At 42.5% G+C, this 27739-nt stretch overlaps 1 protein-coding gene across 1 annotated transcript in view; it reads right to left on the bottom strand.

Annotated features, from left to right (window-relative positions):
* Positions 1–254: 254 nt before the first annotated feature.
* The window catches only part of SPNS2 (spinster homolog 2 (Drosophila)), an 85196-nt gene continuing 57711 nt past the window's right edge, over positions 255–27739 (bottom strand). Inside the window, exons 8-12 of the mRNA XM_010573897.1 lie at positions 26981–27170; positions 20047–20112; positions 12416–12514; positions 902–1065; positions 255–321 (exon numbers count right to left, since the gene is read on the bottom strand). Of these exons, the coding sequence (XP_010572199.1) occupies positions 255–321; positions 902–1065; positions 12416–12514; positions 20047–20112; positions 26981–27170 (586 nt within the window). The remainder of the gene's footprint in view (positions 322–901; positions 1066–12415; positions 12515–20046; positions 20113–26980; positions 27171–27739) is intronic.

Here is a 27739-nt window from a genome sequence, read left to right on the forward strand (position 1 = left end):
GTGATATGCCAGGGCCCTTCTCCTGAAGGTACAGAAAGGTATATTCTGCTCTCTTTGTCTGAGAATTACGACAGCTGTTAACCTCTGCATTGTATGTCTGCATGTCTCCCATTCTCCCAGTGGGAGAAAGGCAAAGGCAACTTATAGTCAACACCAGACTAGTCACCTGCCCACATATTCAGCATGACATTATACATAGATACTCTTATTTTTCGACAATTATGAGAAAGAGACTAACCCCAGAAGTTTGTATGTCATGTGGAAGCGTCTTCCGAATTACTGTAGTTGCCAACCGTGAGGTGGTCCGAATCGGTTTCTTTACTGAAAAACAGTAGCTTTTTTTTTACAAGCTGCAATAAGGGACTGGGAAAGACTATCTTTATTACAGCAACCCTTGAGCATGTATGTCCCCACACACAGCTTTCTTCCTTCTTGCCTGATATTCCTGCGTATTGGAGGTAGTGAGCAGGGCACAGGGGGCTGAGATGGGACTGTGGGCTCAACGTTGACCACCAAGCTCTGCAAAGTATCTCTTGCTCGTCACCTAGCAGTCCACCGGTTCCAGCACACAGCAACCCCTCACCACAGATGGGCTGGGCTGTGGCATGCTCACGCAAGGGTACAAGGGGCCTGTGGCCTCAAATACTGTGCTCCCCTCCAGGCCATATGGCCAACAACAGAGATCCACCAGAGCAGAAGCGTGTAAAGGATGCTCAGCCAGCACAACCCAAGCCCCTGTGCTTCGTGCAGCCTCATGCACTCTGCTGAGCCGAGGTTCTTAACGCACAGCCCGACATCCTTCACCTGGAAGGACCAACGCCAGGACAAGAGTACAAGCATAACGTTCAAGAGAGAAAACAGGCTGTGGTACCTCCCCATTTGCAATTGCCAGGTTACTCACTGTTGTTCAGCTTTGGCTCGGTCACTTAGGAAGAAGAGGGCTGTGGCCAGGAAAAACATCCCTCCTAGGACAACGACAAACGGGCAGAGCATGAGTGCATACCCCAAGCTGAGGAACTCCCAGACTGGGGACTCCTTTGTGCTTTGTCGTATCAGGTCTGAGATCTAGGAGAGACGGGCAAAAAAATTAGTCACTTAGATGAAAAAGAGACACGATAACAGTGAAGGGAACACGATTCTCTAAACAACCGAACATGAACATGAGATTTAAAATGGAACAGTGCGTTCAGTAAAAGCTGAATGTCCCTTGCACGCTTCAGCCTTCCACATGCCACTCTGGAGCCTGGGCAACTTATGCTGTGAGCAGCCTGGCAGGAGTTCTGCTCTCCCTGTCGCTCTTCTGGCCTGATCTATTATTCTTCCCATAGCCCTCTCCATCTTCTCCCTGTCTGCTTCAGTGACTGCATCCGTGGGTGTCGAACCTTGCTGTACTGACCGAGCCTCCTGAGGTGCCGGCAGGGCCGCACTGCATTGCTCGGTGGGTGAGGGAGCGATCAATCTTCTGCAATTTCTATCAAGTCCTGCTTACTCCTACACCTTACCTACCTTTCAGCAAAAGGAGGTATTAAATTCCATTTCTGTGTATTGAGTGGGAAGGGGGAAGTGTTTTTCACAGAACGAAAATCCAGAGATCCCATCTGATTCTCAGAAACAGAACTCAAAGATGTTTTTTCATCCCCATGTCTGAGGTATGGACCTCATTCCCTCTTCTAACCAACTAAGCTTGCTGCGCTTTGAAGTGTAATTGTGTGCAAGATGTGACTGTCCCCCAGGCCCAGACAAGGCCTGTTGCATAGGGGCTGTGCTCACACTGAAGAACCACGCACCACCGAGTTTATGGGCTAAGGCAACCTGCATCTTCCAACAGCCAAAAAGCATAATTATATGGAAGTGAAAACGAGTTTGCGCTTACACGAAAGAGCAGTGACATGCAATAGCAGTATTTAGTTCATTAGGAAAAGCTTTTGCTAAAACTCAGTAATATTTAATGACTGTCTGTAGCTAAAACAATCACGTTTTAGTATTTACTGTCCCGCAAACAACTTTACTCTCCATAAATCCAACAGAGCAGTAGCAGCAGCAGGGGTGAGTCTCAAGGCATTGGGTATTTAAATGCCCAGCTCTGTTTTTATCTGTGACCTTTTGTTGAGGCAGAAATACTAGTTTATACCAGAAGACTGCAGGGAATTTGCAACATAAAATCCTACTGCTGTGCATACACGCAAGTCAGTTCCAGAAATAGTCAAAGCTTGTGCAGCAACTTCTAAACTGCTACATTACTGCTAATGAAAAAGGTGGCATCAGACACAAACTACAGGCAAAACCTGTCAAGGCCTAAATCTTGACAATCAAGTGAGGAAATGTCACACGCAGGAGAAATCACCAATTCTCAGCCCTGCAGCCAACGGTAGTGACCTGGAAGGTATACGTGTGTGAAGAGATGCCTCAGCAGAGGCCAAGCACAACAGAAGGTCAAAGGATGACACTCATGGGGACTCAAATGAACAGGCTGCAGAGTGTGCTTTAGCAGGGAGACTCGGGAGCATTGGTGGTCTCAGTGCCTTAAGAGCCATCTTCCAGCTCAGCCTGGCTCCTGCTAGAGTGAAGGAAAGGAGAAGCAGCCAGCCTGATGCTGGAGGTGGAAGCACTGCACACAGAAGAGCAGAGGACTGCCTTCCAGGATGGAGCATTCTCAAGTAGAGAGGGGTAAATAAACACTGGAAGAGCGTATCTACAGAAAGAATTGAAGGTTTGTAGCCAGACTTCTCTGTTTTATTCCCTGCCCTAGAAAGGAGGAGGAAAAAATGTCAGTGCTTGGGATATAGGTAAGGAAGTGTTCCTGTCCTCTCAAAGAGAACTTTATTCACAGTGTATAACACACACAAGGAAAACCAAGAGTGTTATGAACAAGTCTTATGTGAGAAATGATGGCTAAACAAGTCCTTAGACTGAAGACAAATAAAAGTGGCTGTTAGTCTGATAGACTTATTAAAAAATAGCAATGAGACTTGAATGTGAAAAGAATGCAGCCACAGGAACTTAGCAGAACATGCACTGCACCCTGAAAACAGGGACATCAGCTGGTAATTTATTCCCTCTTGTATCTAGACACCTTAATTCCCAATATTTCCCTTACTCTTCATTATGAACCAAAATTTGGCATTGAATCAGCCCCTCTGTGTGCAATAGCCAGAACTGAGGCTATTCTAAAATAGAAATTTAGAAATTCTAAACCACTTTTCATTTTTGGGAATGGATACAATTATCCTCCAAAAGGACCAGACAATAAATCACTTGACAAATTGACATGATAAATCAACAGTAGAGGATGAAAAGCCAGGCTCCCGATTGCTCTCTCTTATGGATGACATGACATACTAGGCTAAAAACAGCTTTGAAAACGTAAAGTCTCCAACAAATAAAACTCCCAGTGCAGCTTGGCCCACACCTTCCCTTCTAAGGCATCCTGTTGACCTTTTATACCAACAAATCTTGTTAACGTTGAATCTGCTACCTTTTTCATTTTTAACCCAACATATTCTGTAAATGCACATTTTAGAAAAAGCAGTGTTTCCTCCCATCCAAGGTGTAATTCTTCCCACCAAGCCAGCTGGGCTTTCTCATCTAGGTTTCATATAATCCCCTCACCCATGTCTGCATCTCTTAACTCTAGAACTTTATCAAGGCTGACATGCATGTTTTTGCTGTTAACTTAACAGTCACTATTCCCTGTTGTTTCGTTCCACTCAGTTACAAGCCACCTGCTAAGACTGGAACTTTGGCATCTCCTCTCAAGAGGACACAGGACATAATTACAGACTTGGGCTCCAAGAACGACATACTGTTTGCCAAATGGTCTGCTCTGTATTGCCAATTTTTGGCTTTCCAGACTCCTCGCAATGATAGCATCCCGAGTTGTCTAACTGTGATTTGGCAAGACTCAATCTAGCATCATATTGAGTGTCTTCTCTCTACCATAAGTAACAAAAAGTGGGGGTTGCATGCACAGTCAGTGCCAGTTCTTCAGCATGGAGTCATGTGTGGGATTCCTTTCTTTGTTCTGCCAATTGGTAGGTGGCAAAAAACTTCAAAACATTTACCCAGAATGTGGGGGTGGAAACTCAATAAGGAAGTCCTGCTGCTGCTTTGCAGTCTAATAAAAAGCCTTGGATAACATCCTAACTATGAAAGTTCACATCTTCTTTTCCCTCACTGTGTAACATAGATCTCAGACCAAGAGGAATGACTTTGCTAAATAAACTTCAGCTCATGGCATTTTTACAACAGAATACAAATGGCATGTATTCAGCCAGTGGCAGCCAACTGGATGAAGTCCAGCTAGAAAAAATGCCCACTTTCCAGAGAATGAACAGTACAGCTGCAGCAGGCATGATCCAAAACCCCAAAATCTCTGATTGTGTCTCAATCTGAGTGCAGAAGACAATGAAGGAAAAAAGAGAAACTTCATTACCTTTCTTGGGAAGCACGTGCTGTATTTTTTGGAACGCTGGACAGGCTACTGATGTAATAAAAGCTCAGGTGGGCTGAAGCCTTAGAAAGATGGCTTGCTTCTGTGTTACTGTCCCTCCTAAACAGCATGAGCGGTTAAATTAAACTGATTTACTAATTAGACAATGTAATGGTAACAACATCTTTGAAATCATCATTTCATCTACTCTGTCTCATTGCCGAGTCGAACATCTCAGTTCCTCTGCAATTGCTTGATTTTTCTAAATTTCTGACATTGTCTCTTGGGCACAAATCTTGCTACATAAAAGGATATTTCCACTGCAGTATCTGGCACAAATACCTAATTTTCATGATTACTAATTTGATACAAGCCAGGTTCTCCCTGGCTCCTCTCTTTGGTACAGTTCCAAAACACAGTATTCCCTGTGTTTCCCACAGTGTCACCACAATGGTTTGGGGTTCAGTGGTTTGGGGTTCACCCACTCTGAATTCAGAGATGCATGTGAAAGGTTTTTTTGATTTAAAAAAAAGTAAAAATCCAATATGAATGCAAATGAAGACTAGAAACCAAAAATAAGGGATTTTATAAAGTAAAAGTAAACAATTTGCTGGGCCTGTGGGGGAGCACAAGCTTTTATACTGTGCTAAATGGCATGAGAAACACATTACAAAAAGAGGAAGTAAACCTGACTATTTTATGATACTTGTTCAGAAAAACGCAGAAAGGTAAAAGCAATTATAGCCTAAAAGTTATTTCAATTTTAACCTTAGCATGTTTGGATGTTGGAGGAAAAAAAAGTGAAACATCCTGTTAATCTTAATTGTGTCCTTTAGAGATTGCAAACAAATTTAATACTTGGCTGGAGACAATATCAATATCCTGCATTAGTGCGTGGTACCTGAGTTTGCCCCAGCAATACCTGTAAGCAAGGATTCCTGCACTGCCTCCCCTGCGGCAGGCTCATCTGTTTATGCCCTTGTACACCCTCCCAGGATTACCAGGCTGCATTAAGTAAGCGGTGCTTCCTTGAAAAGGCTGCAGTAAATTAAAAGACTCAGTCAAGGGTTTCGCTTGCAATGCTAACAAACGGACTTTGTACGTCTCTTGGTGTTAGAGCAACATTTGCCTCCAGGCAACATTTGCCCTGGAGAGGGTTGAAAGTCTGTTTTCTTCATGTCATTAACTGCCTTTCTCTCCAGGTCTGGTCTGCCCAGGGATTTTTTAAGTTAACACTGGACTTTCTCCTGTCCCAGCAGGAGATGCCTTGTACCATCGGGAATGTGGAATTGAGGAACATGGCTCATGTGACAGGGCAGAGGTACTTAAATGTGTAGGGATGGGGGGTGCCCACTTACACGTAGAAATAAGGTCTGTGGCACAGGACCACAGTTTGGGAGCATGCCCTTTAGCAGCATCCCTGTCCCCCATCTCTCCTTGCAGCACAGGCCCCTTCCCTGGCGGTGCATCCCAGGAGAAGGAAGTCATTCCCCCATGTTGCGGAAACTGGACACACATTCTGAAAGGTGCTCAGCACGATGAAAAGTCTGCGTCCGTATTAGGAGTGTACAGGGTCCCTGGCAGCTCAGAGAAAGAAGCCACTCATTTAACAAGATTTTTAGTGCGCAGAAGGAATGACAGAGCAGATGGGACAGAGCTTGAAATACTTGAGTGAAACAATGATAAGTTCTGGATTTCTGGGCTTTCTTTAATGAGATACTTTTACATACTTTAAATGTCTATTTATCAAAAACACTGAGAACCTGCACTTCTAACCAAAGTCACGGGAAATGACAGATGCACAGCAGCACTGAAAAAAAACCAGAACAGGCTGTGAACCCTTGGCAAAGAGTGTTTTATATATGAGAATTCATTTGCTTTTTTAGGGCAGATTTAAATCTTGCCTGTTGCTGAGTCATCAGAAGTGGGAAGCTTGTTAGCTTGTTGCAATGAGAAGATAAATCCTATGTGGATTGGTCTCCAGGTGCTTCATTCTCCCTTTTTTTGCTGCTGACAGCCATGTCAAAGATTTGGCCTTTCCATGCGCTATGAAAAAGACTTTTAATTACTCAGCTCAGCCAGGACCAGAGAAATCCTCAACTTAAAATTACTGCTTGAAGAAACAGATAATAAGGATGAGGGCTGGGGGTTCTCTTCCTCACAGTATTTCCCTGACACATGTCCATCAGATGTTGGACTGCAAGGGCAAGTCCCATTTTACCCACCACAATCTGGGTCATATGCAAGCATGAATGTGGGGGAAGATCTCCACAGGAGAAGTGATACCATTAGGGCTACAGAACACCAGTCAAGCAGCTGGCACTTGGTAAAGAAAGAACAATAAAAAACATAAACGTGTATCACATTTCATCTACTATCTCATCAGGTGATGGAAGACGCTGCCTATATGCACTCATATATACCATAAATATTAGCACATGTAACATGCTGCGAAAGACAACAAGACCAGAGACCTCCGTGCCATCCTCAATCCCACAACAGCAGTAGAATATCTCCTGACAGTCCATAAAACAGAGAGTGATGCTAGGAGAATAATTTGCACATTTTTGTTACAGGATATGCTTGCCTTTTTGAAGTCAAATTCATCTCACACCCTGCTTTGGCAGAAGAGGCAGTACTATGTGATCACCTGCAAGCACATAATGGGCAGTATTTGAGGAATGGCTGTGCAGGTCAGACAGGGACAAAACACCCAGACTGCAGCATCACATTCCAACCATCCACTTTATTCCACTGCCCTGCTTTTAAGTCAGGCAGCGGTGGATCTGAGCCCCAATAGGCTGTGGCCTGTTTTAATCTAGCAAACTAAACTGGAAAAAATGTTATGCCAGAGTAAGCATGTCCACAGATCTACTCTGATGTAGCCATAGCATTTTAAACCATAAAATAAGAATTTTAAACCATAATACACGAATTCCGCTTCCTCAGGCAGTCAAGTCTTTACCTATAGAACTACTTTCTACACATAATATATTTACTTGGATGGGTAAACACCTTCGAAACCAAATCAACAAAAAGGCTGTCTCAAACTGGGACAAGGCGGCTGTGAAATCTACACCTCCAGTTATAACTTTCATTAAAGAAGTTATCTTAACTGTTGCATTTACTACAGTTTTCCTTGAGTTGCCCCTAATCAAATGCTGATCTGCCTTCCCTGATACTCTGCATCAGTGATAATTAACACTGTTCTGCTAACTATTTGCTAAAGGAAGGTCATTAGCATTCTTGCTGTTTAAGTAGCTCATTAGATCTAGTTTATCAACCTACTCACATAAGAAAGTTGGGGAAAGGAAAAAAGTGAAGGGTGACAAGTGATAGGCTTATTCTTAAAATCTTTCCAGGTAATACTAGGAGCAGCAGAAAACCCCTTCAAAACAGAACAGCTCAGATTTGCTTACAGTTAATTACAAGGTCACTCGGACTCAGACCCCTTTTTCGAAAGGAGACTGTTCAAAGAGAAGATGCCTGTTTGGACACCTGCGATCTCTACTGCCAGGTGAACCAGTGTGCCTGGGCACCGCAAACCAACACGGTCTGCCAAGAGGAGGCTGTCGGACACCCAGCAATTCAGGTAATGCTGCCATTTCCATAGCGAGAGATGGACAGAAGGGGAGAGGTTTTGCATGGCCCTCAGCACACAGATGAGTGATGGGGGTCTCCCCTCTCACAGAGCCCACTTGCCAGACCGTGGCATACTGTCCTGACGCTGCTTGGCCGGAGTGGCTGGAGGTTGTGTCCCACAGGTAAAACCGAAGCAGCAGCGGCCAAGGAGGTCAGCACAGGTGGGAACTCCCACCACTGGAGTACAGGGAGTAGCGTCTAGCCCACCAAAAGGTGCTGGTGGAGGACAGCTGATCTCCAGCACTTTAGAACACCATCGTCACACATTGATGTTGCCAGGTGATGAGCAGATACAGACAGGTTTCAACCCCTAGAACTGATGGATGGTTGCACAGGGGAGATGAGAAAGAATTTAGTAAAGCAGGAAGCTAACAGGAGAGCCAACAGCACCAGAGCAGCAAGGACAGTGTGTGCCCACAGCAGCAATTTCCCTGGCACGTGTAGAGAGAGCAAAGCCTGCAGAAGGCACCCATTTCTCATCGCAGCCAGGGCTAGAAATAAGGCAAGGATGGAAGAGGAAAGCACTGCTGTGCTCAGATAGGAAGCAAATGACAGACTTGGAAGAAGGAAAGAAAAAGTACCAACGCAGAGCCTCAAAATAAAAAAAATCACTGCCTGTACTTGGTTTTCCTGAAGCAAAAGAGTATGTCAGTGAGTGGAGGGAGACTGTTGTTTGTGTGAAGCAATAATGTAAACCCTGAGTAGGGAAGACAGGTTCATGCATGCATGTGCATGTGCATAGACTCACTGGCAATTCTACAATTACTTAATTTCAAAGGGCAACAAAGATATAACCAGAATTAATAATACAAAGAGCTGGAGGTATGATGCAGCCTGAGAAGAGTTAACTGTATCTCACATTCTGCTACTAGCTACCTCCACTCAGCTCTTCTGAGTCTGAAATGCTGTCTAGGTATTAGGGCACAGGAAGAACAGTTAGAAGACCTTTACCTGATACTCAGCATGAGTGGTGGGATTTGGGGTATTTCTTTTAACTGTTCTGTGCTTCAGCAACCGTGTCTGCATAGTGGGACCTTTCAAAGATGGAAAAATACTAGAGATATTTGGGTGTAATGCACCAAACAGGTGAAATTTCTCACTGACTACCTCAAGAACAAAACATGGAGTTATACTCCAAGTTGTTAAACAGGAATTATTTAAACTCTGCAGGTTATCACAAAGGTCCTGAAAAACCTACAGTTACCTAGGAATAAAAACTGTCTCATCTGATGAAATACTGCAGCAATGCCTGTTCTTATTTGTGAATGAATAGGCAGCACTGATTTACTGTAATTGATCTCAGTGCTTGGCAGGTAGTAAAACCTTACGCAAATTACAGCTGCCACCCTAAAATGACATTTGCATAACTTCTTTGTAAGTCAGTCTTAAGCCTTTTTACCATAATAAAAGTTGTCAATATTTAAAGAGACATGAAAAATAACCATACATATATGCTTCCTTCCACTTAGCTTTTAAATACTAACATATATTTGGTGCTTTGGGTGACTAAGGAACTGCATTGCAAGATTTGGAACTGGGGGAGATTACAGAAAAAACTGAGTCTGACCTTCAACTCTCATGGCACAGCACAGAGCAAGGGAGCAATCGCACACATGAGGCTGCAGCTGTTAAGTACCTTCTACGTTCCACATGAGGATTATAAGATCAATACAACATTTATTGGTATCCAGCAGACAACTGCTTGCAACAGCTTAGTCCTACAAGGACACAGGTATCTGATTCTTTATTAAGAGCCCTGCTAGAGGGAATCTCACTATGAACTCGCCAAAACTATGTAGGATTCCAGCCATGTTTGATCAAAACACTGCTCATTTAGTGAGGGAGCTTCAGGCAGATTTTGTAAGCAGTCAGAAGAAATGGTAGATCTTCAGGATCTCAGATGAACCCTGAGTGATCAGGAGGCTGAGTTTCACTGATTCTGAGCATGCCTGTTACTGCAGTTCATTTGATTTATCCTGCCTTCTGCCTCTCTCTTTCAAGACATACACTCTGCTCTTGGTCTTCTTCCAGGTAACTCTGGAGTAACAGCAGCGTGAATTGATGTCCTCGGGCTGGGGATTCACAGAAGGACTATGGGACATGGGTTCCCAAATTTATCTTAAAGCCAACAGGAGCAGGTTGCCCAGCTGCCGTAGACTGCCTTGAAATTCCTAGTCATAATCCAAGCCACTTTGGTAACCTGCCCAAGTGAGATTTCAATCCTGCGTGAAGGTCTTCATCCTACAACGCGGCTGGACAATTCTAATGACAAACACCTGCAGTTTTTAACAATCAAGTTGACTGCTTGTCTTAGCTCTGGTAGAGAAGTTGGCTGTTTGTCCTTTCACTTTACATAGTATTTGTTTTTCGGTGTTACGTGAAAGCTGCAGTTGACCTTTCAGTCATTGTAGCACAGAGAGCATAAGTCAGCCAAGCCAGTCCAGAGGCTACAGAAATGGGTGCTGGTGCCTTCCGTGACATGAATGCTTCACTCCTGCTCTCCTGCCACAGAGCCTTGTACTTGAGCAGTCTCCTCCCAAATGAGAACTGCCCAACAAGTACCGCATTAGAAAAGAGTAATTCAAAATCCTAATTAATATTTTCCCAGTCTAAAGAAAGCCTAAGGCAGCTATTAAATTGGGGTTAAGCATATTTCAGGCAGGCATCCTTAAGTAACTCACAACTTGCTTGATCTCTGAATACCAGAAGGGCAAGGCACATTATTTCTACAAGCAAAGTCCTTTTTTTTAATCTGTGACACTGAAAAGCCCTAGGCAACTTTCAAGATTAATTGCAATCATTCAGGGTCCTCACCATTCCTCCCAGACATCCCTCTTATGTAAGAAAAAGAATGAACATGTAGCAGAGTCACCTGAGACAGCCTCGTCTGCATCTCAGACCCTGCCTCTCATCGCTGGTGCCCGTCTTCAAAGCACGCTGGCCTGCTTATTTCATTCACCTACTTGACATTCCCCATGTTGCCTGCCCTGCACAAAGCAGTCTCTTCCAGTTATTCCTTTGTTCTTGCCACTTTCAAATAATTTCTAAAGTAAGATCATTTCTCCCTGGGTGCCTAGAACATTGAATTAAATAAAGAGCAAGCCAAATTTTACATATTTATTCTCTTGAGACATTTCTCATTTCTTTGGTCCATTCAGCCTTAGCTGTATCTGTCTCTTCATGTATGCTTCAGAGGGCTACAGAACAACTGTATCATTTTGGGGAGCTGGCATTCAAGAGTAAATGTTTACATATATTTAAATATATATATATAAAAATAAATATGTACAGATACACACACCAGTATCTACAGGATGAATAGGTGAGAAATGATGGGTTTAAAAAAAAAAAAAAAAGGTCCACCCAGCAGCTGTGTCACACAGCAGTACTGGGCTGGAAGAGCACATCAAAGTTCTGTCTCTCAGGTGACAGGACTAGCGAAGATCCCAGTTACATCACTGGAAAACTGTAGCGCCTTCAACACAACATGAGCAGTACCACTTAAGGCTTTACATGGAAGCTACTATATTTTATAAATGATGATCTATGTTCTCTGAAACTCAATGCATCAAACTCCACAGAAGTGTGCAAGGGAAAGAAATTACCCCAGTATATCTAGATTTCTTTTCCTCGTTAAATTTCTCAGGCCTTATAGTTTCAACTGTGAATGTTCTCTGTCAGCTTTTGGAGCAGGGTCTTTTGTTTTGCTCTGTACTAGGATAATGGTGGCATAATAAGGGAGATCTTCAGTCACACCAAGGCCAACAACTGCAGCAGCAATAGAAAGGAATACTACTAATACAAAACCAAAGCATACACACCAGAAAGGAATACTAATAAAACCCCCAAAATATACACACCCATCCCGCCATGGATTTTACACCATCATTTATTATCATACAAAACAGGTTCAAAATATTAGCAGGTCAGAACAGCTGCATGTTGCTAGCCATAAACAGATACTTGGTTTATGAGACCAGATTAACAGTTAAACACACACACATGACTCTGTTCCAATCTATTTTCTAATGGACCTATGTCCACACCACAGAAGCAACCACGCTCCCTTTGCAGAGCTGTCTATAAGCTTTACAAATGCCTGAGGCTAAAAAGATTCAGAAGCTCACTTCTCGTGCCCAAGCGGTCCTTCCAGGTTTGAATTGTAAACCACCGATAACATAAGCACGTAAAAAAGTTGCATTGTACTGCACCGCTTCCCATTCTGCTGAAAAATTCAGGCCTTCCTTCCCTAGCATGGTTTAACTTGGCATTTTAGATAAGCAGTTAGTAAACAAAAACAAACGTGGGCACGCAACCCTGCCAAAACCTGCTGTGAGCACTTACAAATCCAATCAGATAAGGACTGCCAGCATCTCCCAGGAGGTGTGAAGTGAAACTCTGCAAGGCCACTGCGGTTGCACGGCGTGTTGGAATGACCACATACTGCAAAGGAGAAGGGGAAAGAAAAAAAAATACATAAGGAAACTGAAGTAAAAACCTGTCCAGCTGTCTTGTATTGCTCGGTTTATACCCAGGTCAGGATAAAGCAAACAAGCTCCCCCAGATGTTGGTGGCAGACACAGCCATTATCCAGTGTCCACAGGTGGCTCAAGCAACTGGGGAGCTCAGCTCCCCTTCCTGCTTTCTAATACTCCTGATGGCAGGTATCGAGGGAAGGAAACTCTGTTGGGTCTGCACTCCTCTTAGCAGCACTCAATGCATGAGTTTGACTAACAGCTTTGCCCACAAGACACTTTGCTATTGCTCCTCAGCCTGTATTTTGCTTCACTGATGGGGAGAGTGAAGTTCGAGGTTGCCTGCAGCACATAACCTGCTCAGCACCACCAGCCTTCCCCAAACAAGGACTTTGCTGTAATGTGGGATATTGTGTTTTTTCCCTAATAAAGGTCTCATTTTATTTCCTAAATCATAAGCAATTCACATCAGTATGAAAGGACACACATTCTCCCCTCCCGCTCCATCTTGAGCCACTTTAGATTTTTCTCAAAAATCTGCGATTCCACTTGTGAAAAGTGACAAAGACACATTAGGAAAATTTTCCATAGCCAAGATATTGTAGTTTGGTCTCCACTCCTCTAATATGACATGACGCCCTTGGCCAGGTCATGCAGAATCAGTCTGACTACACAAGATCAGTGGAAAACACAAATTACTTCCCCACTAAGGGACCAGAGCTCACACAAAACAGAGCCCTAACCATGGAAGGGGATGAAAGATTAAAAAAAGAAAAAAACCAACAAACAAACCCCATCCTGTGGAATGACCTTAATTTTATAACACACTTTCAGGAACAGAAAAAAGTAGTTGTCTCTTGCATAAAACTTGTGAAAGAAGCTGGCAAAGAACATCTGCATCAAGTCCACATATCCTGGTTTATAAATTGATCCTGTCTTGATTTAAAGGCTGTAAGTAATGAGGAATTCAATAGGTCTCTAAATCCAAGTGAGCTTTGTTTCCACTTCTGAGCACTGAATCTTGTTCTGCCTTTTTCTGTTGCTCTGAAGAGCTATCTACCTTGCCAGAAATGACTCTCTTGTTTAGCTCTTTGTAGACCATGATCCCTTTTACTTGTCCCCTTTCTCTCTGATGGGCTGCCTTTAGTCTTTCTTTAGAAGGCATGCCTTCCCAGACTTCAACTTATTCTTGCAATCCTTTCCTGAAGTCATTTATTAATTAAATGAGACATTTCAGGACTGGCACATCCCCAGGTAGAGATACACAGAGATCAATTTACCTTAGCTGACTGAGGTAGAGAGAACTCACTGCTCAACAGTGACATATCTCAGGGCACAGGATCTGAAGCACTGCTTCAGTGCTTTAACACTTCCTCTTAGGGAAGGAGAGTTGCCCTGTCTGTAGTGGAACGAGTTAGCCATTAAAAAAGGAAAGAAAAGAAACAGCACTGAGAAAATCCACACTAGAAGAAACTGATGCCTGTTTATAATGATCATCTCATTCCAGGCAGAGACAATTAGGAACGGTGGGTAAAATTAGGTTAAATGCTTCTCCTTAGGGTTTTACCACGTGCTTTCAGAATGACCTGCCAGTTCTTTCATTACTGGTTTGACAAAGCTGCAAATGCACACTGCTAATGCACTTTGATGCCACATATTAAATGGGTACCCTGTTAAACTCCTGTTGTGCAACAGAAAACCAAAAGCTGATCAGATCCACAGCAGCCACCTGGCTGCAGCTGTTAGACAGTGTCCTCCTTTTGCATCCAGGAGCTCAAATCAGACTTGAAGGCTCACGGAAATCCCAAGAGGAAAATAAGGTCTAGACTTTATTAGAGACACAGAAACATACTGAAGGTCACACTGTAAAACCGTAGGAGAGCCACACAATTCATTACCATTCCCCAAAGATGCAGGGTAATGGGTGCAACCTGGATAGATCAGACAGAAGGAAAAAAAAAAAAAAAAAAAAAAAGGGGGATTGTTCTTCTTCCCACCTGGCCCTAGTTCACACAGGTGCAATGGAGAAGCATTCTGCAAGAGCCGTTTGAGAAAGGGCATCTGAGAATATAAAGTCAAATTCCACCTAACCCAAGAGTCCAGAGTTGTGTATATCTGTGAAATGGGAATTTTAAACTTACATTAAAATATTTTTCTTTCTATAAGGTTTATGTTAACAAATCTGGGGAAGAAAGTCTGCCTGACTCTATGTTCTATCCATTTTCTCAGCAAAATGACAAAGGAAGTGGCAAATTTATTAAAAACTTATCATTTTCAGGGAGCGGCAGTGAATTGGTGCCAACTGGAGAAAGAAATTTGAATGATACCTGCATCATATGTGTGTGTACATATATATGTATTTATACACATGAATACACACACATATATGAAGACATAATTTTGCATGTATATCTGTATTATGCATACATATAGTTTTGCAAGTAGCAATAAAATTTCCAGCAAGTTTTCAGTTTGCCTAGCTAAAGAAGTTATTGATGGTTGAAATCATCAATATGGTTTGGCACTATAAAGTGCCAAAACTTGGTAAATTTAGTCTGGAATTCAAGTGACAAACACCCCCATCCCCCAAACCAAAAACCCAACATGTGGCAAGCAAATGAACATGAGATTTTTCCTCTCTCCTCTAAGAAGATATTGAAAGAAAAAAAGGCTTAAACCAGCATCTCCAAAACACCAAAAAATACTCCACCCTATCCCTACTTGAAAAGCATTTTATTCTGATGGAAAGGAAGTAGTTGGGAGCAAACATTATCTACTGTTCTAGGAAGACAGCAGTAAATTACAGCTTTAAATGGCCATTTTGATACTAAAATAGACCTAAATTCAAACCATACATGGTCTGGTTTGAACATCCCACAGAAACTGGAGGTGGGAGAGCCACAGCAGCCGGGGTGGAAGTCCGTGGGATCGTCCTGGCTCATCTCTGACTCCAGGTTCAGAGGCAGAACACAGCACAGCACAGAGGATGGGCAGGAGGGCTGACCAAGCAGCTTTGGCAAACCTCTGCTCTTTAAATAGAGGTTCAGAAAGGCCATGGTTTACTGCTGACATCCCCTTCCTGTAGCGAAACCAGCAGAATGAGTTGGTCTGCTATAAATTAACCAGGAAAGCCAAGGAGAGATCACCCTTCTCCCAGTAAAAGAGCATGTGCCAAAGAGGTAAGTTCTGATGTTTATGTCTAATCTTTGACAGAAAACTCTAAAACACTTTGCTACCCTTTCTGGGTCAGACAGTAATCTTCACGACAATGCATATTGGCCTCTTTCAGCACCAAAGGCAAAGAAAACACGTGCTAACCCTGTTCTAGCCACTGACAGAGCCTGGAAATAGTCCAGGTGTCCCTGCTGTAACTACTGCTTGGAAGAGGCAAAGGCTGTGATCCAGAGAAACCAGCCTCAGAGAGACCCTTCACTCGACCTAGGCGGACGCTGTCTAAAAAAAAACACTTTTAAATGAAGTAAAAGGTGGCTGACCTGGTCTCCAGATGACAGCACAACATGGAGCAGTACACATCCATCTGCAGCCCTTGGCCCACAGAACTGCCGAGATGCCCCTTGGCCCATCCTTCCTGGTCGGGGCTGTGCTCAACTGTTTGAAGTGGGCTGTGTACCTTCATTCAAAGGCACTCCTCACCCTGCCTTAAATCTAAACCACAGCACTCAGATTACTGATGTGTGCAGGCACACTGAGACAAGCAACAATGAGAACTTCCAGAAACACTGTTTATCTTCGGCTGTAAAAATAAGGCAGTATTTTATACTACATAAATAATTGTTTTTTATTCGTAAGGAACCTAATCAGAACAAAAGCAACATTCCTCCATGCCTATAGCACAGCTGAGCACCAGTCTATGACTGTTTCAAGCCTAAAAGACTTTGACTCTACAGCAAAACATTAAAGCAGCTCCTCCAAGGCAGCTCATGACCATTTAAAAAGAACTAATGTTTTAAAAGAAAAAAGAAATATGCAGAGCATTTTTTTGCATGACTGTCATGACTCTGCATTAACTGGAGGATGGCTTTTCTCAGCAAAGACCTAAACAGACTGTGATCACAATAGCTGAGGCCCTTTAAATTTCCTGCTGGCTCTTACACAGAAATGCCACCAAGCCTCTGTCCAACATCTTTATTTCTGAGTGAGATATGCTATGGAGGAAAACCCCCACTATTAGGACCAGATTCCACAAAGTCCCAAGCACTCAGCATGTCTCAGAACGTTACACACTTGCCTGCTGCACTGAAGCTCATTCATTACTGCTGTTACAAGGCAGTTTTAATGCTGCTTTGGGGTTCTGGTAATTTTGAGGCCAATTTGCAAAGATGGCTGATAAAATCTGTTTCATAATTAGCATGCTCCATCAGAAACATTCCCCTCTTCCCTAAGCACCATCTGAGCATGTGCTTGGGAGGAGATTTGGAGTTGTGCTCAGGAGAATAAGGCCTGTTTTGTACAAATTTGCATTTGGAAAAAATATCAGCCTTTCAAAATCTCAGGCAGTGCAGTACATTCTGCAGTGCTGACAGTTTATCAAACCTAGCACTCAGCACCTTTTACTGCAGACAATTTGAGGAGCTGCACACCGACCGTTACACTGGCAAGAACAGTAGATGCAATGGAAGCACGAAGCTATGAAGAGCCAACAATTAAATTTGAAGATAATAAGCAAACATCCTTGTTTTGCCAAAGAAATTAAACTTGCAAAACCTCTGAAAATGCTTACCAACTTGCCTGATAGGGCTCTTAGGCAGCCATGAGATCTGTAAATCTTGGAAGAGCTATGATAAATCATTTGGGAAGTAGTTTCCAAAAAGCCTCACTTCTGGCATAATGAAATCAGTAGGAATAGTGTTTAGCCAGATTTGAGAGCTTTTTATCCATGAAAACAGGATAATATTTATGTATATGATGAAAGTGTTGTTAAGCTTACTCTAATAATGCTTTTAAACTCCTTACCAGCCTCAGGCAAGAACAGACACACTTCTGATTACACCAAATAAATAGTAATCAGTAGAAATTAATTTGCCAAACATGTAAAGTGCATCTCGCTAAAGCTTATCCACACCTTTCTCTGGTTAGGACTTCTTATAAAGCTGTCTGTCAAACATGGTTATAGCCCTGTCTCTCACCTATTGTCTGACTAAACATCCTCTCAAACCCCTTGTGTAACATGAATGCACCTCAGACCATCTGTTGATAGACTTGCATTGATCCAAGTGGATGTTTACATTTATTTGTACAGCACTTTTACAAGTCTACTTGTGCTGATAATACATTAAGCTGGGCATTATATATGACACTCAGTTCATTTTTCTAAACAGACAAGAAAACAGCTAGCTTAAGAGTTGGCATCAATTACAAAATCCAATTTTTAACATGGCTTTCGTTTCTTTCCCATGTTTTGGAAATTGGAACTAAGAAATTATTTCCAAATGTTTCCAATCATTTCTTATGGAGTTCTTTTGCACTAAAGCAACGTGAATAACTGCAAATGCATCCCTACAAAATGCAACTGACTATAGGATGCTGGTAATACAGATGGCAAACCCTACAAAAGCTATTAAAAATCTACAGGATACTTAAGTCACATTGAAATCAACACAAAAAATCTCAGTAATTGAAATGGGACAATGATGGCATCCTTAGTACACTTGATATAACTAAGTAGTTGGGTTGAAAAACGTCTTTTGGGGTTAGCTTGAGTATGTCAAGCTTCAGCTCTCTCTCTCGCACAGATTTTCTGAAGGACCTTGACCATGTCCAGCAAATACCCTCCCTCCAGCTGCATTGTGTTGGCAGCAGAGATGACTACCTCAGCTGCTCTTTGAGAGTCACTGCTGTTCACTGCAGATGTGCTCCACGGCCAAGCTCTTACCTGTTTCAGCCAATGCTAGTGAGGATATAAAAGATCTGCTATTTAAGCCCATCAGCTAATTCTGACCAGAGAGAGTTGGGAGCACTTGGGAACATCACAGCCAAAGGCAGGATGCGACAGGAAGCTCTGGCAGGAGGCAGTAACGAGCAACTACAAATATTGTACTATAATTTCTTCCTCAACACAGCTGTCTGTAGACTGCACATCTGTCAAAGTGTTGAGATACCACTAAACGAACGGCCACGGCACCCTTGAACTCAGTACAAGCTGCAAAATGCATGTAAGTGCAGTGTAACCACCTGTTCAGCACCTGCAGAGCTTATCACACTAAAGCTAAACTGGTAGGAGGAATGAACCTCGGTAATTAAAAGCTATCTAATGCTACCGAAGTACACTGATAACCTTTGTTTCTCTGTGCTTTATTCATATCTGAGAGAAGTGGAATTAACCACCCCACCTCCCAAAGCGTTCTCTGCACAAATGAGTTAAAGATTGAAAGTTCATCAGGCAATGCAGTTACGGCAACTACAGAGCTATCTTAAAAAATAAACACAACCTTGAACTTAAATCATAAACAGAACTTAAGCAGAAGCTTGAAGTTCTTTGCTGAATCAATATATCAACACCATTATCTTTACATCTAGGAATATTGAGCCAGATTATTTTCTCGTTGATGTTTGCACAAGCAATACAAGTCAAGGGAGTTTTCTACTGATGCCAGACCAATTATATTTTTAGTTCTGCCAACAAGCTGCCAAAAGACCTCGGGCAAGTCCCATAATGGTTCTGTGCCTTAGTTTCTTTTTCATACAATAAGCAACAAGTAACCTTGCTCACAATGGGACTTCAACATACAGTATCTTTCATAAGCTCTGTACATCTCTGATGGAAGCATCTAAAAAACATGCAAGGCTCTCTAACAAATGTCCAGATTATTTCATATGAAAATCTAGTTGCTGAGGTCAGCTTGCTGATTTGAAAGACTTAAAAAGCTCTACAGTGGAGAAAGAATAGAAAATGAAGGACATAAGGTGAAAAGTCCCTGACAGCTTCCTCTTGGACAAGGTGGACATAGTCCAAAAATTCTTTATACTTTCTTTTCCTCTCTCCTCTCCCAGAGGTGGTTTTCTATTGTGTATGTGTTGAATGGTAGGTTTGCTGGAGTTCAGCCAAAGAGAGAGGTAGATGGCTGCCTTTGTGGTCAGAGGAGGGAGGGAGGGAAGGATTTCCTATTGCAGAACAAAGCTGAGTTATTGATAACAAAATCCACTAATGTGCTGACTATTAGGAAATGTTGGCTGATTTCATTGCATGTGAGGTTTTGTGCTAATACTTAAAATTTGGGGAAACTATTTGAATTCAGTAATGGTGCCCTTTCTGGACATCTCCGCTCCCTAGTGCTCAGAACAAAGGACAAGAGGAATCTTTTTTTTTTTCTCTCTCTCTCTCACTTTCCTTTTCAGCAAAGTAAAAAAAAAAAAAAAAAAGAATAGGCTGAAGTAGAGGCTAGGCATTTGGAAGAAATTGTGAACTTCAGGTTGTTCTTGCAAGCTGACAAACTGCTCTGGCCACCAGAAAAGAAAGATGCTGCTCCAAAGTACACTCACCATTAGTATGTCTGCTGTGATAGCCCAGTTTGAAAACAGAAGAGTTTCTCCGATAAAAATGCAAATCTGTTGTAACAAAACACACAAAAAGGAGAATATTTATTCATTCGACATTCAAAGGAAAAATAACCTGTCACAAACTTTCCTTTGTTGCTTATTTGTCTCAAACCTACACAACACACTCCTTGTTACTGTTGTGGTTTATCCTGAATATTAGAAAACCATTTATATACTTTTATGAGAGCTCTAGAGGGTTGGCCTGCAACTGCATTAGTGTAAACTGTTTATGATCTACAGAGCAGCTAAAGAGAAGGCTGACACATTTGGTTACAGAAGAACATGAGAAACCAGCAAGAAGAGACAGCCCTGAGCTTCCATACTTGCATCATTCTGTTCCAAAAAGCCAGTTAGAAAAGGCAAGAAGGCCATAACTCCCCAAAACAGTCATTTTCATCACTAGGAATCAAGTTACGTGTTAAGCACTGCAGCAAACCAGATGAGGTTCTCTACCCACTATGTGCAAGATCCCTCCCCGATAGCATACTGCTGTCCTTTTTGAGCGGGGCATAGGTCTAGGCACTATAACAACCCAGGCATTACATTAGTAATATCTACATACGGTCAAGACAGGACTTAAGCATGGGGTTTGCAACAACAGTGTCTTACGGTGAAATCTTAGTCTTGACTTTGTGGAGATGGTCAACAAGATACATTAAAAGCCCTGTGTATGTAGTGGGATGAGAGCTTCTTTTTGTGGTGGTGTGGTATGAACAGCCACCACATATCCTTTCCACCTCTGGCACTCCCTCCTCACTTACTCCCATCTCATACTGCCTTCTCAGCTGTGCTGGTACATTGGGGCCAAGCAAGGATTCAGAGCAGGAAACTGAGATGGGGCAAAGAATCTTTTGTTGGGGGGAAGTAGGGGAAGACAGGCTTGTTTTGCTTATTTTTAACCCAAATAATTTCTCTGGTGCGGTTCACTAAATGGTTCTACAAACAGTTATAGCAGTTGAAGAACTGGAAATGATCAAGAGGAGAAACAAGTTTAACCTGGCCTCATCACTACATGTTCATCAAACTGAGTCCAATGGAGCAAGTGTGACATGGCTTCAAGAGGAACACTGTCTCCATCAAAAAGATTTTTATTCATATTTCAATTGCTTTTATACTGTATGTTAACAATTTAGCAAAGAAATGTAGGTTCAACAGGATGAAAAAAAAAGGATAGAAAATCTTCCACACACACATTTCCCTCTTCCTTTGTGTATTATGAAGACCAGAACACATAGACGAAAAGCTACTTAAATAACCAGAATTGGAAAAAACAGGTCTCCCATTTCCCACCAGTAAGGCTGCAAGCAAAACTCCGTTAACCCCCCCCGCAAAAGGTTGCTTTTTGCCCAGCTAACCCATTTCTTTTTGTGGCATCTAGAGAGAAAACATTACTTCTGTAATCCCTGTTGGTAGCTGGGGATAACAGGCATGGAGATTTAGATTCTGGTAATTCAAGATTCCCTTTTTAATTGCCTTATGTTCAGTTTTTGTTATGTTGAATAGGCTGCAGTTCATTAATGAAACAAAGCTGGCAAGAAATACACAGTACGCTTTGCTCTGAGGAAACATTCGGATGGATGTCATTTTGTGGTGTTCTTGTGAGCTTTAACGGGCTGACAGTCGCGGCCACTGCCCCGGTCCCCGTTGCTTACACAGGGGCAGTTTGGGATGGGAGGAGGAACTGCAAGATTGGCAGCTATGGCATGATGCGACCACCGCAATTGTCTTTCCCACACACCGGTTGAGATTGCCTAAACCCCTCAGACCATCATGTCACTCACTGCCAGGAATAGTTTGCTTTATTTAGCATGTCGTACGCATTGACCTACAGAAAGCTTCCTCTATTTGTTTCTAAAATCATCTTTGTTTCCCACAAGTTCTCCCTCCCTATCCCTTCTTTTTGTGACTGGTTCTGCTTCCTCTATGATGGTGTCCGAGCCAGACATTATGGCCCAGCTGGCCAGCTAGGAAACCTCCTCTTTCCATTTTCCCACTGTGCACTGGTCTGCCCTGAACTTGGCTCTCACTGGAAATGACAACTGCCAAGCTAAGAAACGCGGACCCAATGAATCAAGGTGCTGACAGCAGTTGAAGCCATGTGTCATGTAGCAAGGGCATACCAGAGCCCCAGGTGGGCTCTCAGGACCTGCTCTGAAATCTGTCCTACTGCAGCTTTGCAGCTGCTGTTGCTGGGGTTCTGTGGCTGGATAGATTAAATTGAGCTTGGGAAAGATGTAATCACACTTCTGAATACGGCATTAACATGCCCTGCCTGTTTATACAGTATTGCGAACAGGCAACTGCTTGCCTTAAGGTTGTATGAATTACATACACATAATACACATATGAATTGTTACAAGCAGCAAGTAAAACTTGTCCCCTTCTGCAGGAATTCAGCACGAGTCCTACAAATAAATCCCTGAAATGCTACAAACTTCAGAGCGCACCAGCTTTGAATTGTTGAATGTGTATTTCACCCAATAGGTTTCCATGAAATACGTGCTTAATATGTGGATACCGGTAAAAGGAAACGAGGAACAAGATCAAAAAAGTAGGACAAAAGATACTGACAAAAAAAGTCTGTCCTTCAGCTGCTAATAGGGATTTATAACAATGAGTTCATCCGCTGCGAAGGGCATATGAGGATATGTGGCATTTCTGCTGGGGAGAGACTCTAGGGATGCTTACTGCAAATAGGGCAGGCTCCAGAACAGATCAATAGCTCCTGAAATGGTCACAGTTTTGGCTCCTCACACAGTATTGGAAGCCTCATTTTGCACTGAGGTTTCAGCTCTACAGATATATCCTCTTCTGAATCCAGCTGTGTTGCATAATATCTCACCATCTCCATTTGGTGTCCCGCTGCTCATCTGTGATGAGTCGATAGAAGTTATGTTCCCCTCAAGTCTTTCTGTTTATGTGATCAGTTAGAAAATTCTGATTACCAAAAAATTATAAATAAAGTAGGTTTCAGAGTGGTCACACCAGCAGCTCTCCCAGCAAGATCTAAGCAAGTTATAAACTCCTTCCATGGCTATTTGCAAAGAGCATACCTGTCTACATCTTCATTGTTTGTATTTCTCTCTGAAATGGTGGGTAAGACTCCCACATGTACTCTTGAATGTGAAGCAAGTCTAACGCCATCTCAGTGTTGGGCAACATCGATGCCTCAAAAGTGGGTAAGTCACCAACATCATGTCAACAGGAAGTCCCTGGAGTTGAGACTGGGGTGTTGTAAAAGTTCTATGGCAAAGTTTTACCCTGGGATTTGCTGTTTCTGCAAGATCATAAAATGTCTTTGAGGAATTGAAATAGATGTTGGAATTGAGGTACAACAATAACTTGGAACAGTGTCAAAAGGAAGGCAAAGCAAAGCCCCTCTTCTCCAGTCATTTGGAGATTTAAGCTAGTGTAAAATCTGCTGTTGAAATGTCTGAGTAGTGTGATACAATGATGCCATACAGCCAATGGGTTTCAAGAGACAGGTTTGAAAACCAGCATTTCAAAGAGTACATATTTCAGAAAGAGTGGCACCTAAAAGGCACTGGACTACAACGCACAAATCCACATGCTGCAAGGAAACCAGAGTCAAAACTGATTGGACTATACAGCCAAGCAAGACAGTAAAAGATAGAAATACAAGTGTCTGGGCAGCTAAGTGATATAGAATGCTGTTTTATTCCACCTTTCCAGCCACTTCTACCACTGCCAATAATTCACTGGATTAGTATGTAAAGATTGGATGGAAAAAATAAATTTGTCTGCCTTCTCCAGGTAGGACTGGCTGCTACAGAACTGGAATAGCAGCTGTCCTCAGGGACCAAAACCACCTGCAAGACAGGACTGAGCAGGGGAGAAAAAGTACGCATGTTCAGGGGAAGAAGAGAGCAGACAGTTGACAGCTTGTAAGGGACAACGTGATCACGCTAATGGATATGCAGGTCTTTTCAAAAAAACCCCAAAACACAAAACCCCAAAAGCCAAGAAATTAAAAAGCAAGGGCTCTGCTGATTCTTGCTGGAGTGCTGAACGCTTCATTTAAGCTCATGCCAGTATCAGTTGACATTAAAAACTCACGACTAATAACTAGAGCAGGGAGGGAGGTGGAGATCTGACGGCAACACAGCTCAGTGTGAGAGAACACCATCTCATGGGGACCCATCTAAATGCTTGCAAGCGATAATTTCAAGGCTCTGAGCCAATGGGGGGGTCCAAAACCAGTAACCAATTTTAGCATGGTGTGATCACTGAGAGAGGGCTAAGGACAGTCACAGCACAGAAGGTCTGCAAATACCACCCTGTTGAGGAACAGACCAGAACATTGCTCTTGCCTTTCACAGTCATACAGAACTCAAGGATGCTGTTTCAGGATGAGAGCCAGGAGACAGCTGTCAAGGAAGCTATGAGAGATGAGAAAAACCACCCATAAATTTTACCACATTCTTTCCAGAACAAGCTATTACCATGGATTTTGAGATAAGGAAGGTAACCTAGTCCATCATGCTGTCCACTATATCTAGGTGTTCCAACTCCAGAGTCAGAGAACAGTCTCTCCTTCATTTGGGACCAATGAGAGTTAAAACAGAGAGTAATGAGAAACTGCTCCGCCATGCAACCTTGCAAGACAGGTCTCCTAGTGAAATACAAGGGAATTAGACACTCTGGAAGTCTGTAAGATTGCAATAGCATTGAATGGCATGGAAAAACAAGGGCTCGTGTTTGAAATTTGCCTTGAAAAGTCAATTCAGCTGATATATAGCACCACCATGATAATACCTTGTGTTATGAGACATTGGTAGCTCCAACACAGACCTGTTCTCTCAGTTGGGTTAGCACCTGTAACACGGAACAGCAACGGCAACAGATGTTGTGTCACTGTTTTCTGTTTATATTAATTTATAGTGGATGGCCTGGCCACAGATCATCGAACTCCAAGTCATTTACAAACACTAATGATCTAAGCTACCCTGACCCTTTGTAAGTTAAGAATCTTCATTTTTGCAGAGGCAAAACAAAGTTAAACAACTTGCCCACTGTCACATGTGGAATCTATAAAGAGAGGTCAGATCTCTGATTCCCCAGTTGGCACATTAACTGGACTCTTAATCTGCTTCCTATGCATCAGGTTCACAGCAGCAGAGAGAGTGTATTTAGGGCTACGGAGAGGCAGTGTTACCTGCAACAAATATATGCTTCAGCCTAACAGCATCAGCAAATAGGCTTATATTCTTCGTACCCCCTCCATATGCAGATATAACTTACTTTGCAAATCATTGACTCTTTATCAGATTTACTGCTCATGCATAACAAAATAAATTGTTTCAAAGACTGGTTAAATAATACCATCTATATTTACATATTTACATAATGCAGAATAGTCATATGGCTATTAAAAAAAACAAACCAAAAAACCTAAGGAAAAAAAGATGAAAATGAGACCAATAACCACCATTTGTTGCAAAATTTTTGAAAACAGTATTTCCAGCTTAGAAAGGGAGGACTTTCCGTATAAAGAGACTAAACAGCACAAATGAACATGTCTGTCTGTCATCAGGTCTGAGACAGGAGAAAATCACAGGTCTGGCTGCCCAAAGAGGTGGAGGGGAGGGGCAGGTGGAGGGATGTGACAGGTCTCTTCACTCGGAGATGGCTGACAATGACAGGAGGGTTAATGCTTCGCCAACCAGTAACACCCTCTTGCTGGTTGTCTGAGGTGATCATTTTTCTGCTGAATCTAAGGTTAGTTCTAGACCATGCCACAAACCAGAAGACTGAATCTCCTTCTGACACTTTCTAGATAGCCAGAGTAGGCATTCTAGGTTCTGTCTTAATGTTTTTAAACTTTCACTCTTTCTTCCTGTGTGTCCCCATAACGATGACAGCTATTGAAATACTCAGAAAACAACCATGACTAGGCTAGTGCTAGAAATATAGAGGAACGAGGAACCGCCATAGATTGGTTGGTTGGTTGGTTAACTGTATATGAACTCTCCTTGCTGTGTGGAGCGTGCACTGCTGTGTGGAAGCAAAGGGTGGACTTTCAGAAATTATCCCTCTACTCCAACCACCTCATGCCTTCCCTTCAAAAACTCCCAGGTCCCAGGCTTCTCTCTATTACATTGAAAAGGAACCTGAGACCTCTTCAGTGTACTGGATTTCTACTCTCTACTGAAAGCAAGATTCTAGCCTGAGGCTAGATGATTATACTTGAGTTTTTCCTTTTCCCTTCAGTCTATTTGTCTGGATCTATCTGATGTCTTTTTACATACTTCAATTACAAACATACAGGGAGGAGCCGTATTCTAATCTGCATTTGTGCAGCATCAAGTATTGTGGGTTCCTGGACTATGACTAGGACTTCCAGGTGCTATGGCAATACAGATAACAACAAATTGAAATTACATGGTAATTAATATTGGTCTGCAGCAAGCTACCTAGTTATGGAAATTAATGGTACTCATAGGTAGCCAAACACATGCCCACAGACAAATTATACTGTAATTATAATTCGGTACCACTGCAGCTACAATATCCTTATTGCAAGGGAAGCAGCCAATTTTCCTGTACCAAGACATGAGGCAAGAGCAATAGAGGTATGGATAGAGGTACAGATAGAACAACCCAAAGGCAGGGAACTGTGGGTTTCCATGCATGTGCTAACTCCCCAGCTCTGAATCCTGACGACAGTTAGTAAGCAGGGATAAGCAGCTGAGATACCATTTTCCCTCCAGGCACATCTAGATAGTGCCAAAATGCCAAGGGGGCAAAATGAAGGACATTCAGAAGCAGAAAAGCAAGACCAACATCTCACAATCTTCTAAGGAGTTTGGTAGAGACAGTAAGAGTGAGACTGGTGTATGCAAAGGATTATACTTACATAGGCTCCCACAATGCTGCTCTTGGCAGCAACGAAGATCAGACAGATGAAGATGGCTGATCCTAGCATGCCAACAGCACAGACAAGAGGATCAGCTCGCTGGGTTTTTAACCGGCACCATTTGGTTGCCCCTGCCCCTGTGATTACACCCAGGAAACCAGTGAAGCATGTGATTGCTCCGAAGATCAAGCTATTAAAAAAAAAAAAAAAAAAGAAAAAAAAAAGAGACAGGGGTTTTTTTGGAGTTTTTCCAAAAAATGGGCATGGTCTTTGAACAAATTATTAGGGTAAACTGACTAATGGAAATCTGCACATTGGCTTTGCAAATTTCAAATAACACAAATGAGCTCCCCCACTGAGTACTTGTGATTCTAGCACTCTTCCCCTGCAATTAAGAAAAACACAGCATATCAAATTCAGCCTTGTACACAGGCATTGATCAACATGGAAAGAGGTGCAAAGGCCTCATACTGCTTCTTTGTGTGGAACTGAGCTTCCCGTGAAGTGCATTGTACAGCTAATTATGTATGCACAAAACTAATTAAACCTGCACATTGATCATGAAAGGGGAAATCATGGACAGAACAGGCACTAGGAAGCTTAAGGGAAACGAAACCTAACAAGACTCTACCAGTGACTTTCAACATACTTCGACCTTCTAACTCCTTTCAGACCACTTCAAAAAAGCCTTCTTTTGCTGTTAGGTTAAACATTTGAAATGTGTTAATTTAAATTTAAAGAGCCAGGAGCTGTCAAGGA

Source organism: Haliaeetus leucocephalus, unplaced genomic scaffold (genome assembly GCF_000737465.1).
Source record: "Haliaeetus leucocephalus isolate CR32 unplaced genomic scaffold, Haliaeetus_leucocephalus-4.0 Scaffold395, whole genome shotgun sequence".
NCBI classification, from domain to species: Eukaryota; Metazoa; Chordata; class Aves; order Accipitriformes; family Accipitridae; genus Haliaeetus; species Haliaeetus leucocephalus.